This window comes from Liolophura sinensis, chromosome 6 (genome assembly GCF_032854445.1).
Source record: "Liolophura sinensis isolate JHLJ2023 chromosome 6, CUHK_Ljap_v2, whole genome shotgun sequence".
Lineage (NCBI taxonomy): Eukaryota > Metazoa > Mollusca > Polyplacophora > Chitonida > Chitonidae > Liolophura > Liolophura sinensis.
In genome coordinates this window covers 66,946,598-66,962,761 of record NC_088300.1, presented here as the reverse complement: position 1 = coordinate 66,962,761, position 16,164 = coordinate 66,946,598, and the positions used below count along the sequence as shown (strand labels likewise).

General features: G+C 37.9%; 2 protein-coding genes across 5 annotated transcripts; one reads left to right on the top strand and one right to left on the bottom strand.

Annotated features, from left to right (window-relative positions):
- Positions 1 to 524: 524 nt before the first annotated feature.
- Positions 525 to 8,401, bottom strand: LOC135466629 (retinol dehydrogenase 13-like). 2 transcript variants are annotated; one of them, XM_064744220.1, is made up of 8 exons: positions 8,215 to 8,401; positions 7,363 to 7,482; positions 6,671 to 6,789; positions 5,885 to 6,040; positions 5,506 to 5,610; positions 4,197 to 4,406; positions 3,445 to 3,652; positions 525 to 649 (listed from the first exon to the last, which is right to left on the bottom strand). In XM_064744220.1, the coding sequence occupies exons 2-8, from the start codon at positions 7,437 to 7,439 to the stop codon at positions 553 to 555; spliced, it is 972 nt and encodes a 323-aa protein (XP_064600290.1). In that variant the 5' UTR covers positions 7,440 to 7,482; positions 8,215 to 8,401; the 3' UTR covers positions 525 to 552. The 2 variants fall into 2 exon arrangements, with proteins under 2 accessions (XP_064600290.1, XP_064600291.1); XM_064744221.1 differs by lacking the exon at positions 5,506 to 5,610.
- A 279-nt stretch (positions 8,402 to 8,680) lies between these two features.
- On the top strand, positions 8,681 to 15,127 carry LOC135468282 (DNA-directed RNA polymerase III subunit RPC4-like). Of its 3 annotated transcripts, none has more exons than XM_064746444.1 (10): positions 8,681 to 8,989; positions 9,367 to 9,468; positions 9,883 to 10,061; positions 10,344 to 10,468; positions 10,629 to 10,752; positions 11,303 to 11,329; positions 12,773 to 12,940; positions 13,665 to 13,828; positions 14,031 to 14,180; positions 14,986 to 15,127. In XM_064746444.1, exons 1-10 carry the CDS (start codon positions 8,913 to 8,915, stop codon positions 15,100 to 15,102), a joined length of 1,233 nt encoding a protein of 410 aa, XP_064602514.1. In that variant the 5' UTR covers positions 8,681 to 8,912; the 3' UTR covers positions 15,103 to 15,127. The 3 variants fall into 3 exon arrangements, with proteins under 3 accessions (XP_064602514.1, XP_064602513.1, XP_064602515.1); XM_064746443.1 differs by having other exon boundaries at positions 14,028 to 14,180; XM_064746445.1 differs by lacking the exon at positions 11,303 to 11,329 and having other exon boundaries at positions 14,028 to 14,180.
- The last annotated feature ends 1,037 nt before the right edge of the window (positions 15,128 to 16,164 follow it).

Here is a 16,164-nt window from a genome sequence, read left to right as displayed (position 1 = left end):
TTGTAAGAAAAAAGCAGTCCCAGGTTCGAATCCTGCTGTGGTTTTCAGACAGAGGCTTGTCAGGTACCTCGTGAAGGGTGGTTGTTTAGGCACCACAGGTTCCTCTACCCATATAAACCTGAGAATTCCTGATTAGAGCAATACAGGGTTGAGTACATCAATCCAATACATGGCATGAAAGTTGGAATTCCCAGATGTATTGCTGTAAGCTGATGTTTGGATCACCTGCATTTCCTAAATGTGTGAGTGAAAGCAGTTCTCCAATGATGTTTTTGATAGTTTTATATGTTGTATATGTACATGATCATAGCTATTCACAATCTATATATGCACCTGGCTATGTCTGTGGGCAGAGATGTCATGAGGACGTTTAAGCATGCTGACCTTCCTGTTACGGCGGAAACTGTGTTATAACTGAATAAATACAGACAATGGCTTTTCACCAACAACGAAAACACCACTACTGTGTCACAAAGCATGGACAATGGCAATCTTTTCTTTATTATTAATGGTAAAATACAGCATAAATAATTATGTGTGAAAGTGTGGGTGTCACGTGAGTCTAGTCCATTTCTCGCTGATTGCCCAAAGTCTAGCTGCCACAGCTGGATCAGTTGCTTCAGGGGCCACTTCCTTCTCCTTACAGTCACTGTAATGCAAAACCACAACATATTTAGTTAAGAATTGCTGTAATTCTTTCTTCTCTTAACGGTCACTATAATGTAGCACCACAACATGTTTAGTCAAGCATGACTGTGATTCTTCCTTATCCTTACATTCACTATAATGCAGAACCATAACATGTTTAGTCAAGCATGACTGTAATTTTTCCTTATCCTTACGGTCACTATAATGCAGAACCATAACATGTTTAGTCAAGCATGACTGTAATTTTTCCTTATCCTTACACTCACTATAATGCAGAACCATAACATGTTTAGTCAAGCATGACTGTAATTTTTCCTTATCCTTACGGTCACTATAATGCAGAACCATAACATGTTTAGTCAAGCATGACTGTAATTTTTCCTTATCCTTACAGTCACTATAATGCAGAACCACAATACATGTATGTCTAGTTAGTTAGTTAGTTAGTTAGTTAGTTAGTATGATACAGTCGGTGTAAACAGAGCCAAAACATGTTTAGTTATGTATCAATGCAATTCTTCCTTATCCTTTCATCCACAGGTCAATTAATGAAGAAGTACAGTAGAGTAATGTACTTCACTTAAAGTTAGGTATTTTTCAGTGATCACATTTTCTTTGATTATAATTGATCCATCCATCTTACAAGCTTTTTTGTGAAGTTGGATAAATTTCTCATCAGAAAACTTTGGGTGTTGGCATAAAAGATATCATTTCAAAGTCTTTATGTGTCACTGTACATAAGAAACTTTATGTGAAGTGAGGTGAAGTTTCTTCCACTAGCACCATCAATGCCATAAAAAATACATCACATGAACAGCTAAACTGATCATAACGAACCCACCTTAAGTGCAGAGGAACAGCTAAACTCATTATAACAACCCCACCATAAGTGCAGAGGAACAGATAAACTGATTATAACAAACCCAACTGAAGTGCAGACGAACAGCTAAACTGATTATAACAAACCCACCTGAAGTGCAGACGAACAGCTAAACTGATTATAACAACCCCACCTGAAGTGCAGAGGAACAGCTAAACTGATTATAACAAACCCACCTGAAGTGCAGAGGAACAGCTAAACTCATTATAACAACCCCACCTGAAGTGCAGAGGAACAGCTAAACTGATTATTACAACCCCACCTGAAGTGCAGACGAACAGCTAAACTCATTATAACAAACCCACCTGAAGTGCAGAGGAACAGCTAAACTGATCATAACAAACCCACCTGAAGTGCAGAGGAACAGATAAACTGATTATAACAAACCCACCTGAAGTGCAGAGGAACAGCTAAACTCATTATAACAACCCCACCTAAAGTGCAGACAAACAGCTAAACTGATCATAACAACCCCACCTGAAGTGCAGACAAACAGCTAAACTGATTATAACGAACCCACCTGAAGTGCAGAGGAACAGATAAACTGATTATAACAAACCCACCTGAAGTACAGACGAACAGCTAAACTGATTAGAACAACCCCACCTAAAGTGCAGACGAACAGCTAAACTGATTATAACAACCCCACCTGAAGTGCAGAGGAACAGCTAATCTCATTATAACGAACCCACTTGAAGTGCAGACGAATAGCTAAACTGATTATTACAATATTATCGTTAATAAGGATTACACTTTCTGAATATATAGCACAGATTCTAGTGCTGAAATTTGGCTGAGACCACTGCGGGTTTCGAGCCAGCGACCTCAGAGTCAGGCACCTAACCGCCAGCAATACATGTCAACCGTCTAGACCACTCGACCAACAGGCCTTCCATAATACTGTTACTTAATCCCACTTTCTAAATGACATCTATACCTATCTGATATATTCACCTAAGGGAGTGACGTCGTTTATGATCATCAGAGGGGTAATGCATGTTCGCTGTAAAGTCTACCGGTCAACTACCTTCCATTTTTTTGTGGAAGGCCTGTTGGTCGAGTGGTCTAGACGGTTGACATGTATTGCTGGCGGTTAGGTGCCTGACTCTGAGGTCGCTGGCTCGAAACCCACAGTGGTCTCAGCCAAATTTCAGCACTAGAATCTGTGCTATATTCAGAAAGTGTAATCCTTATTAACGATAATACTGTTGATTATTACAACCCCACCTGAAGTGCGGACGAATAGCTAAACTGATTATAACGAACCCACCTGCAATGCAGACGAATAGCTAAACTGATTATAACGAACCCACCTAAAGTACAGATGAATAGCTAAACTGATTATAACGAACCCACCTGAAGTACAGATGAATAGCTAAACTGATTATAACGAACCCACCTGAAGTACAGATGAATAGATAAACTCATTATATTGAACCCACCTGAAGTACAGATGAATAGCTAAACTCATTATATTGAGCCCACCTGAAGTACAGATGAATAGCTAAACTCATTATAACGAACCCACCTGAAGTACAGATGAATAGCTAAACTCATTATAACGAACCCACCTGAAGTACAGATGAATAGCTAAACTGATTATAACGAACCCACCTGAAGTGCAGACGAACAGCTAAACTGATTATAACAACCCCACCTGAAGTGCAGAGGAACAGCTAATCTGATTATAACAATCCCACCTGAAGTGCAGACGAACAGCTAATCTGATTATAACAACCCCACCTGAAGTGCAGAGGAACAGCTAAACTGATTATTACAACCCCACCTGAAGTGCGGACGAATAGCTAAACTGATTATAACGAACCCACCTAAAGTACAGATGAATAGCTAAACTGATTATAACGAACCCACCTGAAGTACAGATGAATAGCTAAACTGATTATAACAACACCTACCTGAAGTACTTTCCAGAGACATTTTCTAGACTTGGGTCCAAGGCACAGAACAAAGTGGTCTGTGCTCCCTGTTTGGGGGTCTTCATCAGTAGCCAGCTGGGTGGGCCTAGGAAGATCCACGAAAGGTAGGACTTACTTATGCTCATATGACGGCCCAACTCTGTCTTCACTATCCCAGGGTGAACCGCATTTACTGTTACCTTAGTACCTGAAGACCACAAAAATATATTTCACACAGTTCTTAGTGAGAAGTTATTTACCTTAGTACACAGACTAAAGGTTTCTAAAAAAAACAAAGTAAAGTTTATGTCAGTAGTGATAGAGAGATCTCACAAAAAGGAGAAGATAACCAAAAGCGAACCTGTTTGTGTATTATACAAGCATAAACATTTTCCTCAATTGTCATTCAGCTGTTTTGAGTTTCCCAGTGTCCCTGCCATTTCTTTTTATTACTCTAAGCATTAGAGAGCTATCCAGCCTCAATATTGCTTATTAAAGCATAAATGCCTTTTTGCTTTTGACACTGTAAACATCATTCTTTATATTTTATACATGACAATATGTAGGCAGATCAACATTGTTCCAACTGTTAATTTTTTCCCTTTTAAGGAAGTTGTACCCAACCACAGTTTCTTATTCACACAATACATGTTTTCAACTCAACATCTGTTCAAAAGCTGGCACTAATTTAATATTTATATATATATTTTTATATACATATTTTCACATATTTTATGTACAATGAGTCCTACCTTCCAAGCGTTTGGCTAGTTCCTTGGTGAAGAGTAGGTTAGCTAGTTTACTCTGATTGTAAGCCTCAGAAGGGTTGTATGACTTGGCACTGTTGAGATCCTCAAAGTTAATCCTGCCTCGGTTATGAGCTATGCTGGATACATTAATGATCCTGCTTGGGGCTGACTTCTTCAGCTTGTCCAGCAGCAACATTGTTAACAAAAAATGTCCTTAAAAAACAGGAGAAAAAGCAGAAAAAACTGTAATTCTTTACCAATAAATACTCCCAAATCACTTAAATCCTTTTCAAAACAAGTTATAATGTGCTCATATATTTTCTCCAATTTATCAATTTATTTATTTATTTAATTTATTGGTAATTTATGCCGTACTCAAGAATATTTCACTTATACGGTGGCGGCCAGCATTATGGTGGGTGTAAACTGGACAGAGTCTGGGGAAACCCACAACCATCCGCAGGTTGCAGCAGACCTTCCCACTGCCGGAGAGGAAGCCAGCATGAGCTGGACTTGAACTCACAGCAACCGCATTGGCGAGAGATTCCTGGGTCATTACGCTGCGCTAGCCTGCTAACCAACTAAGCCACGGAGGCCCCCCAATTTATCAATGTGTCAGGCATGAATACATGAACTGTAGTGCATGCTTACAAGTCAAATATGAAGAATGACAACTTCAAAAAGAAAAGTGGAACATACTAAAAAGTGTGAGAGAGAAGGAATTGCCATAATTCTGATACACCAAATTCTAAGTGGTAACAGATTTAATGAACTTCTAACATTGTTCTAGTTGGTGGAATAATCAGAAATACAGACACTAAGATGACTTTTGTTAGTGATCTTCATGAGATCTTTCTTCTATATTCATGCCAAGCTAGATGAGTTGCATTGAAATTCACAAGTATAAGCATCCAGCATGTAAACATTTTACAAGATAAAAGATAGTAACCAGCACACAGTTCTTTTATAGGAATGTTTTCAGATGCTACCTTATTTCTTCTAATATTTTTTAATAACCTGGTCTCCTCATTTTAGCCAATATATATCTAACTGTAGCAGGATTACCAGTATTGAGTTTTTTTCTTCTTGTTAGATCATCTAATAAACAACATACTCAGACTTTTACTTTTCCAAAAGACTGGTAGATGTAATAAGAAATGTAATAAATGTAATAAAAGAAATGTAATATTCTAATTTCAACACTACTACTATCTGTCCCAAAAATAGAAGAATTGGGGGTGACAGCCCCTCATCACCACACAAGTTGTGTCAGCATCTGTATTTCAGATTACAGATGGCAGTGTTTGATTACCCAAGTGATTGACACCCAGCTGCATTTCAAATCCGTCTTCTGTCAGTAGTTTAGGGCATCTCATTACTCCAGCATTATTTACCAGTATGTCAACATGAGGCTCCTCTACAAAATTCAGATTGTAACCATGTCACACCCATACCATATCCATATCTAAGGAAAGTAAATCATGTACATTTAACAGTTGTTGAGAGATAACATTAAAGGGGAATTGATCCACCAATAAAGGGGTGATAACTCTTACAGTAAAGCAGGCATTTTCTTCTGAACACAGGGCCACTGAGGTCAAGTGAACCAATGAATTCTGCCAGATCTCAACATAAGTCAGAAATGGCTTTGAGAAATCAGACCAAGCATCTCAGGCAACTTTTATGCTTACTTTCATTCGTTATTTTGGCAAACGTTCTGATGGATGCAAGCGAGGCTAGATTCAGGTGTCTACACTGAATGTTCCTATTGGCTGTCTCCAGCACGATCTCCGCACGAGCCTTCTCACACTTCTCCAGGTCCCGACAAGCCATAATCACACGGCCACCTGGGAGTTAATACATGTACACAGAAAAACAAAGAGCCATTAACATGACATTATTACATTTTATCATATGTTTAGTTATGTTATTTACAGATGAGTAATACAGACCTGAGGCAGGGGTTTTATTTGTTTGTTTGTTTGCTGCAGATTTAATGTTGTTTTTCAACATGATTTCAGTTACTTGATGACAGTCAGTTTTTGGGACAAGTATTAAAATTAAGAGAGCCTACATTTTCTTTTTTAATTTATTTCTTTGCTTTGTCTCACTGAATGAATGCATGAATGAGTGATTATGGCTGAATATGTCTAAATTAAGATGCTGCCTCACTGAAAAATCACATCAAAGACATCAAACCCAAAACCACACCCAGCCCCTTGGCCAAGCAATACTGAACAGCCAGTGAGGTAGCCATCAGGTTGCCAGTTCAAAGTCTAACTTTTGTCAACATCAAAGAAAGGTATGCAGTTCATCAGGTGAAGCATCTTTCCCATCACACTGTGATATAGGGGAAATCTTAAGGAGATTTTATCCTTTGAATATAATCATACTGTACCAGTATATAGAATTATCACATCCACAAAAAATAATGATGACAACTGCCTAGTAGCAAAATGTATTTGGCAGAATGTTACCTCTCCTTGCTAACTCTCTGCATGTTTCTTTTCCTATTCCTGTGTTAGCACCAGTGACAATAGCTGTTTTCCCCACAATCCGCTCTGTAGATTTGTACATTTGACCACCCATGTAATCTCTACAACAATAAGCATTAGGTCAGCCACAGAAGGATGTGTGTGACTAGCATAACTAGTGATTACTCCCCCATGTAATAAATCCATGTTATCGGCTTTACCAAAACATATTCATATTGTAATATTCATATTTTCTTACTTTTTCATTTATTTATTATTCAGATGTTTTGTTTTTGCTTTAGTATGAATGCATGTAATTAAAACTGCAGGCTTTATAATGCTATAATCGCTTAAAAATTAGAAAATTGAATTCTGTTCTGATTTTATGTCAGAAAATAGGGTACAGTTTGAGAGGTGGGGTGTTTCCAAACTCGACCCATATGTCAGAAAGATTGGTACAGGGAGAGGTGTAGTCTGTCCCAGACTCTGCTCAGATATCCAGTTGCCTACATTGGTGAGGTGGGAGTTACTAAAAATATAAGTCATTTATAAGACATGTTCAAGTAAATTAAGGAAACACTTGTTGCACAGATATGACAAAAACTAAAACTGAAGATGATCACCCTTAACATATTTAACACTGGTTCATGTATTCCTTTTGAGTAGCCTTTACATAGAGATTTAAATAAACTTACTTCACGAGGACACACCCACCCACCAGGACACCAGCTATGCTGCAGGGCACAGCATATTTGGGCATCCGATAGCCCATTCTTTCTTATAGCTCACACGTCTGGCTGTCCGGCTGAATGCACCTGAAACAGACTAAGCTTGATTGCATGGTGATACTGAAATTGTGTATGGTTGGCCTATAGAAACACAATCATAAATTATATTTCATTCACAAATTTATTTTTTGCTACATGACCTGACCCATGTTATAATAATCTGCCTTGTAGGACGGAATAGTGTATGGATCGAACAACCAGTACATGTTAAGGTTTTAATTATTCATTCATATATTTATCTATTTATTTATTTATTTATTTAAACTGATCTTTGGCAATCGATCAACTTTTAAAAGTCTGACAGACTGCATTCACAAGCAGACTGGTTGCATGACCTACGATACTTTTAACAGTCATATTGTTCCACAAGGATGCATGACGATGTCTTCTGCAAACCCCCTCCCCACATACCTCCACCCACCTTCAACACCCAGAAAACATGTAGTTCCGGACATTTCCCCAGGTTTTTAAATTGTTTGTGTAAACAGCATGACAAAGCATTTGGCTTACAGTTCATGTAATGCAAAATCCCACTTCTCAGACTAAAAGTGAATCTTTTCAGAATGACAAGACTCACTCGTCAGAGTTCCAAGCGTGATTTCGCCTTACATGAATTTCATGCCTACTTTTGGCAGCCATGCTGGAGTACTATGGATATACGCATACCAGCCTATGTTCTGTTAGCGTGACGATGTCACGAACAACAATCCACGTATATACCGGTATCTGTTAAATTTTAGGCAACTTTAATTGCTTTACCCTGTTTCCTGGAAGGTGATACTTTAAAGTTTTCCACAGGTCAGAATTTTGATTTCATGATATATTTACTATAATTAAAAGAGTAACAAATGGACCTAATCAGCGAATGCACAATATTTTGTTGCACTGGTATTTGGATAAATATGATTGCTAGAGATCCTCATTGTCGGGCAGCAGGATAGAGTCCTCCAAGTCGCCAAGCAAAGCTTTGCATGAAAACGACAACTCTGATTCACTACGGAAAACAGCGCTAGTTGCGTTAAAATACAATATATGTATGCACGTTGTACAGTTTATCTGTGTTAATTAATATTATTTTCAAGAATATTTTACATAGATCTGGTGCGGTTTTGGGGTGTTTATTTGGACAACCCCAGAGCAATTTACTTGGAAATTTGTTTCCGAACATATGGAGGGCTGCAATTTGTAGTGATCGCAAGGTGCGTGTTGTCGCGAGTAAACGAAGTCACCGTGTTCTTTTCAGTAAAATTTAGGAATTCTTGTTTTCGCAGGAAAGTGGTGAATTTGTTGGGAGATTCAACAATCTCAGTGTATTCTACGATGGTAACATAAGCATATCTGACCATGAGATAACTTAATTTTGATGACAAGGCTAGAATGTATTGGGATAAATTTTAACGTTGCAACAACAACAACGAGAACTTCACAACAGCGAATGTGACGTACATTACATCAGCATGGCATCGGGCGATGCGCCGAACCTACCTCGTGGGTTGATTGGCAGGCGCGGCACTCCAACAGGAAAAAGCGCTAGGTTTGTATATGCCAACCTTGCGACTTGCCATTCAAAGTATTGGTATTTTGTTGTTACTACTTAGAACAGACAGTTGTAAAGTAAAGACTAGGTTTGTCCTTTTGTTAGAGCCCCTGTTAGAGCATATACATGAGTTCGACCCCGACTTACTACGAGATTTACTGATATGTAAACGGCAAATTTTTTCCACTTAGAAATAAAAACAGATATATGACAAAAAGATACAATTTTTTTTTTTTGGTGATAATGTAAATCAGTATCATAACAGTAAAGGTGTAATACCGATATGATAAAACAATGGAAGTTTGAAAATTGATGTTTATCAGATGTATTGTAACAAGATAAGTACTCACTACTGTCACATTTACGTTTAACAGATTACCCTCGTTAAGAGGTCCCAGGGATCTAACTCTTGGTGGTGTTCCAAAGAAATCTTTCACTCCAAGCATTCCTGTCCGAAAAGATAGAAGCAAGGCTCAGTAAGTTTCCCAGCTGATGTTTGTTATTTTTGTTGGATGCCTATGTATTACTGATCCTAGGTTCGATTTATGAATTACAAAAACTTACGAACATTGACCTAGATTAGTATTAAAGGCAAATGCCTGGTATTCTGTTATAAAGTAGATATGTACAGGAAATAACGCACAGTGTTCAAATTGATTTCTATTGTAAATGGCAAAGCCTTAAGACCAGTTTGCGGGTTACAATAAATTACCAAACAAGCATCAACCAAAACCAGTGCACATCTTTCATGTGTCCATTTAGAGGTAAATTTATCGAATTACCCTGCATGGTAGCACACACATGCCTTCTATGGCATGAATGTTGGTGTACATGTATGTTAAAATATTGAATTTTAAACAAAATGACTATATGTTTACTTAATGGTATAGAACTGAAGAAGCGTCCTCAAGTGGCACACCAGGAAGCAGTAGTAGACGGGGTCGCAATGGACGCCCAGAGAGGGGCAGAGGTGGGCGTGGTAGGGGAAGAGGACGGGGCAGAGATGAGAACATTCTACAATCACATTCCATTTTTGAACAAGGGCCGACAGAGAGGCGTATTCGTCACAGTAAGAACTGTTTCCTGTAATTTTCATCATGCTGTAGATTTACTAGGTATTGGACCACAATATTTGTCAAAATTGGAGATACTTTTAGATTCTGTTACAGATTTTTAGAGTCATTGCAGAATGCTTGCAGATTAATTTGTATTCAGGAAATATGAAGGAGATAAATGTTTTCAATCCACGTTAACAGACTATGGTTCTGGATTTTTACCCAAAAAAAAAAAACAATACAAAGCTTATCATCATCAGCGTCAGAAAGTTTGCAACCTCATTGCTTGTTTCCAGCTTCATCATTCTCGGAAGATTATGGAGATCGAAGGTCACGAGGAGCAGGTACTTCTCGCAGCACCATCAAGAAGGAGAAATCTGAGGACACAAAGAGAGTTCTTGATAACCTCCTCAGAGATGATGTAAGTAGTTTATGTTCTATTTCTCATCCAGTATTAAAATTTACCACTGAAACTCTCATCTTAATTGCAGAATAATAATTTTAAAAAGATATTGGCTTCTTTTGTAATGTACACAAGTCATTGTTGTGTTCGTAGTAAACATTGTTCATGGTTTCTTTAGTTTATAGATGATTCTGTGGGTGGAGAAGATTCTGGCTTAACTCCAATATACCTTCCACTGTCACATGTCTCCATTAAAGAGGAAATTAGGAAAGATAAACTGAAACCCAAACTTGAAATAAAAGGTATGTTAATGACATGAAATAAACAGAAACTGAATGGGTTTTTTTTTCCCAGAACATTCCAATAATGCTCCGTGGCTACTATTAATTTTGAAAATTTAAATGATTAAAGAATGAAGATCATGATTTAAGAATGAAGAAAAATATCTTTGTGTTTAATTCTCATGTTCAGGAATATATGTACTGTTGAACAAGCTAACGACAGCCATTTTCTCTAAAAGTCAAGGGATGTACATGTAGTTGGCTCATATACAGTTGCTCTTGCGACTGCCATGGCTTAATTGTCTGACCAGTGAGACCACATTTATAGAGTTCAGTTAGTGCTCGTACATTCAAAGCTTTAGGTCAGTAGGTTTGTCAGGTTCCTGTAGAAGGTCAGTGGTTTATCTAAGGCACTCCAGTTTCCTCCGCCCATAAAGCTGGCAAACCTTTTGTAGGTGAAAATACTAGTTATTTTATGTAAAAATGTATAAATAAATAAACAGTAGAAGAAAATGTGTTAAAGTACAATGGCACTGTATTACTAGGGTTGATTTCAACTTTCATTTTCTAGCTGGCCAAAGTGGAGTAGACCTCACAGGTTTGTCTGGGGTTGTTATCATGGGTTTCTGGCTATGTAAATGTTGCAAATGTCACACAGCCAGTGTTATGTGTTTAATTTGCTTGCTATGCTCACTAATGGTATGAGGACAGTAGAATAGAAAATCATATGAAACTACATGTAGTTTCACAATCCCTTGTTCTAGGGTCATATATCTGTGTTACACATTATTATATGTTGCTTTTGTGTATGTGTGTGTGTGTGTTCTATCAGATATCCTGTTTAGTTATTGGCAAACAAGTGCCTGGCAATTCACACCTCAATCTGTTCACATTATAGACAAGTACCTGTCTGTTTACAGCATGATTTGTTGGCAGACAAGTGCCTTTCTGTTTACAGTCTTATTTGTTGGCAGACAAGTGCCTGTCTGTTCATGACATGATTTGTTGGCAGACAAGTGCCTGTCTGTTTACAGCATGATTTGTTGGCAGACAAGTGCCTGTCTGTTCACTTTATGATTTCTTGGCAGACAAGTGCCTCTCTGTTCACAGCATGATTTCTTGGCAGACAAGTGCCTGTCTGTTCACAGCATGATTTTGTGGCAGACAAGTGCCTGTCTGTTCATGACATGATTTCTTGGCAGACAAGTGCCTGTCTGTTTACAGCATGATTTGTTGGAAGACAAGTGCCTGACTGTTCACTTTATGATTTCTTGGCAGACAAGTGCCTCTCTGTTCACAGCATGATTTCTTGGCAGACAAGTGCCTGTCTATTCACAGCTTGATTTCTTTTTTGTCTGTTCACAGCTTGATTTCTTGTCTATTCACAGTATGACTTCTTCTCAGACTGCTATGTGTTTGTTCTGGGTTATGAATATTGTTTATTATGATCAGCACAAGTTATTACTTCATCACCATTCCAGATTCATATACATGCACAATTATAGAAACACCTGGAGGTTCCCACTAGTACTCCTGTTTGGCATAAACCCTTCAGGGGGCTTCCATGGCTGAGGTGGCTAGTGTGCCAGTGCAATGCAATGACCCCAGGAGCCTCTCACCCATGCAGTCGCTGTTGAGATCAAGTCCAGCCAATGCTGACTTCCTCTCCAGCTGTACGTGGGAAGCAACCTGCAGATGGTTGTGGGTTTCCTCCTACCATACTGCTGACTGCCATCGTTTAAGTAAAATATTCTTGAGTACAGCATAAAACACTAATCAAATAAGTAAACCAGGCAGCAGGGCCTGAACTTCGCAGCTTGGCATTGACCTATCAGGCTTATTGTTACTTGTATTGAAGGGAAGCAAGGAATAGAAGAAAAAAAACCTTTTTTGTGCATACAGATTCGTTTCTTTCTTGTACATCTGTGATATAAAATATACTTACAATCATTTTGTTTCTCCTTTTAAATTGCTTTGTAACATGTAATTATGCACTATTATCTACATGTGCATGTTTTGTCTTATACTTTGATCTTTCCAGTGGAGCCAGATGTTGACATGCCAGATGCGACGGCTGATCCATCAATCGGTCTCCCTTCTGCCTTGATCCCTGGGGAGAATATGTCTGACTCTATTGTGACAGTTGTAAAAAAGGAAAGGAAGCCTAACCTGACCTGTAAACAGATATTTACAGAGGTGGCAAAGTCAGGTGAGGGAACAAATATGCTAATGCTCATATGGATTTTTATTGGTTTAAAAATAATCCCATGACATTCATGCAATACATCATTCAGCTGTAATTTCATTTGTACTTATTTGGGAGAAATTATTTCTTTTCGCAATGTTACCTCCTTTTTTGGTAATGGGATGTGGCCCTGTGTCAAGGTGCAGGATTCCAAAACTGCTGGCACACAAGGAACTTTACTCGCAAGTCTATCATTGTTTCTGGGGCCTTTTGGTTCCCCCGCGCTCTGCCCGTTTTCCTCCCATCATAATGCTGCGCGTCATCACATAAGTGAAATATTCTTGAGTACGATGTAAAACACCAATCAAATAAATAAATAAATCTATCAGTATGGCGTAGAAGTCTTGGGAAAGTAGACTGTACTTTGTGAAAATGTGGATGGTTTACCCACAGCACACTGGTTTCTTCCCCCCCACAAAACCCAGAGCACTCCGGTTTCCTGCTTCCACAAAACCAGCCACTATCATAGAAGTGCAAAATTAATGGCATTAAATGACAGTCCAGTAGATAATTAAAATATCATTTGCTGCAACCGTTCATTATGTTCAAATTAAGTTCTTAAATGTCAGCAAATCATGAAGTTGTATCTGGTAGACGGTTCCATTTCTGTACTGTACTGAATATGTTTGTGAATATATATCACTTATGTTTTATTTTAACTATTCTTGATTTTACTTATGTTTTTTAGAGAAAGGAGAGTTGCTGTTTTTTCAACTCCCTGATGTACTTCCTGGTGAGCCACCATCAAGCGTGGATGATACAAAAGCTCCCTCTGGTGGTAAAAAACAAGAGAGATCAGGAGTAAGAACTGGTGCAGCCCAGAGCCAGTCTACATCACAGAAGGAGGAAGAGGTAGGACTTTTCACAAATACATGTGCTTGTGTTATTATGTAACATTTTGTTATAAAAGTTTGACTTTGACCTAGTCTGAATAGCAAAAATAAGAAAACTATAAACAGTCAAACTAAAATGAAGATTTTCATGTGGATATAAAAAGGGGTGTTTGTTACTTGCATTATTAAGCTGTCTGTATTGATCAATTTTTTTTCAGAAGTCTGACAAAACTAAAAATTCTTGTAAACTCAAGAACTTCTCGGAAGGGCATATAGGGAAAATCCAGATAAGGAAATCTGGAAAAACCCAACTGATTTTGGGAAACATAGTTTTAGATGTCTTACCTGGAACTACATGCTCCTTTCTTCAGGTAAGCTGAGGCAAAAGTACTCGTATTGTCTGAAATATTTTAACATGAAAACATGTTAACTTCTTTCAAATAATGTAGACCCAACAGTGTTGGAACAAACAGGTTTCTGTTGTTTAAGAGTGCTTTGGTTGTCTGTCCTTCCATGGGATTGTTCACTTAAATCTGACAAATTGGCTATAGGACTTGATTTGAAATTTGATATCATAGCATATTTTAAAGTAATATCACATACCTTTGTTTTATGTGAAAGAAAACGTAAAGATGAAGTAAGCATGAGTGGAAAGACCACTGAAAACTATATCCAAAATATCTTTACTTGGTGTTTTAGATTTTTTGGACTGGATAAAAAAGTCAAATTTTTCATTTCTGAAGTAGATTCTATGGACTGCTTATCGATTACGTCACTGAACCTTTTTTCTTTTTACCAAACACTGTTTTACATGGGAATACCTCACTCATGTACATTGATGTGCATTGAACATGTAACTTCATGTGTATACCTTTACACGAATTTCTGCCAAACAACATAACAAAATCAGTTTCACATCCTTGTTGTCCAGCATTGCAAATATAGTCCATTAAGCCCGCCATAGAATTTGTTTATTTGACTATTTATATAATTAATTAAAAAAAGGGGGAAAAAAGCTAAAAGTAGTTTCTGTATAGTTTTGGTAGTCTTTTAGCTGATGCTCTCTTAAGTTTTTGGGGTTTTTTTCACTTTCATAATAAAACTGAGATTGTGCTGGTCAATTTTGATCTGAAGCTATCTTTGTAAGTTGTTTTTGTCGCCTTCTTTTGATTGCAGGAAGCCGTGTCTGTGAAACTAGGCCAAGAAGGTGGTGGTCACATGACCGTTTTAGGCCAGGTAGACCACAAAGTGACCTGTGTACCAGACTTTGAGAAGCTGTTGAAATCGTCTTGATACAGAATAAAGTGATCATACTTTATTTTTTGTTCCAAACTTTCTGAACTGTAAAGGACTCTAAATGGCCAAGCCAGCCTTAGGTATCTCACCCCCCACCCCCACCCCCCGTGCCTCCGCAATGATTTACAACTCCATAACATACGAATTCACTGCTCTTCAATCATTACGCATACGATAAACAATAATAGTTGTGACCATAATAATTTTGGCCGACGTTGATTTAATGGCAAAATCTTAGCAGTTTATAATTAGAGAGTAATATCTTTGTATGACAGTGTCGTTCATTGTACTTTATTTCGGTTTAGAGGTTGGTATTCGAACTACTCACATGACTTGAACTTTATGCAGTTTTACGAACTACTCGGGCGAGTTACTGGTATTCTCTGAATGCCTTGTTCATGATTTACTTTAAGGCCATACTGCATTGTGTATTAAAAAATTGTGTTGGTTAAATACTATAAAATTCATAATTAAATATCAAGAGATCGCTGTGAATTCATGCAGACTTCTTCTCCGGCCGCATTGTGAAGGTCTTTCAGCAGTCTGCGGATGATCGTGGCTTTCCCCGAGTCTCTGCCCTGTTTCTTCTCATCATAATGCTGGCCGTGGTCTTATAAGTGAAATATTGTTGTGGTACGGCGTAGAACACCAATCAAGTAAACAAATAAAATATCATAATAGATATCAGTGGATGTCCCCCCTCATCGTGGAATGAATGCTTTCGATGAAATTGAGAGGAAATGAGATAAATCTACAATTACACGTTAACATTATACAGTATAGTTTGCTATGTCGGATTTGTATTACAGGCCAGGTTGATTAAACAAGTTGTGCAAAGGTGATCGTACCATTTGCCAGAGATTAAAATGATTTGTAAAATGATCATATGCTCGTCTAGTTCAACAGATTTAAATGAATTAATATTTAGTTGGTTTTCGTGGATTTAAAGGATTGCTTTCTTTAGTCTGTATGATCATGATGTAAAATTGCCAGAATGCAAATTGTTTCTGTCATGGATATATAAAATCAGCTATTCCTTGTTTTGTACACCCCTAACAC

Excerpts from the sequence above, each read along its gene's own strand:
- LOC135468282 (XM_064746443.1), top strand. The coding sequence starts at position 8,913 with ATGGCATCGGGCGATGCGCCGAACCTACCTCGTGGGTTGATTGGCAGG. Across the intron at positions 12,941-13,664 it reads TACAGAGGTGGCAAAGTCAG|AGAAAGGAGAGTTGCTGTTT; the intron begins GTGAGGGAACAA and ends TATGTTTTTTAG. Across the intron at positions 13,829-14,027 it reads CATCACAGAAGGAGGAAGAG|AAGTCTGACAAAACTAAAAA; the intron begins GTAGGACTTTTC and ends ATTTTTTTTCAG.
- LOC135466629 (XM_064744220.1), bottom strand. The coding sequence starts at position 7,439 with ATGGGCTATCGGATGCCCAAATATGCTGTGCCCTGCAGCATAGCTGGT. Across the intron at positions 6,790-7,362 it reads GGTGGGTGTGTCCTCGTGAA|AGATTACATGGGTGGTCAAA; the intron begins GTAAGTTTATTT and ends TTATTGTTGTAG. Across the intron at positions 5,611-5,884 it reads TGCCAAAATAACGAATGAAA|AGGAGCCTCATGTTGACATA; the intron begins GTAAGCATAAAA and ends TGAATTTTGTAG.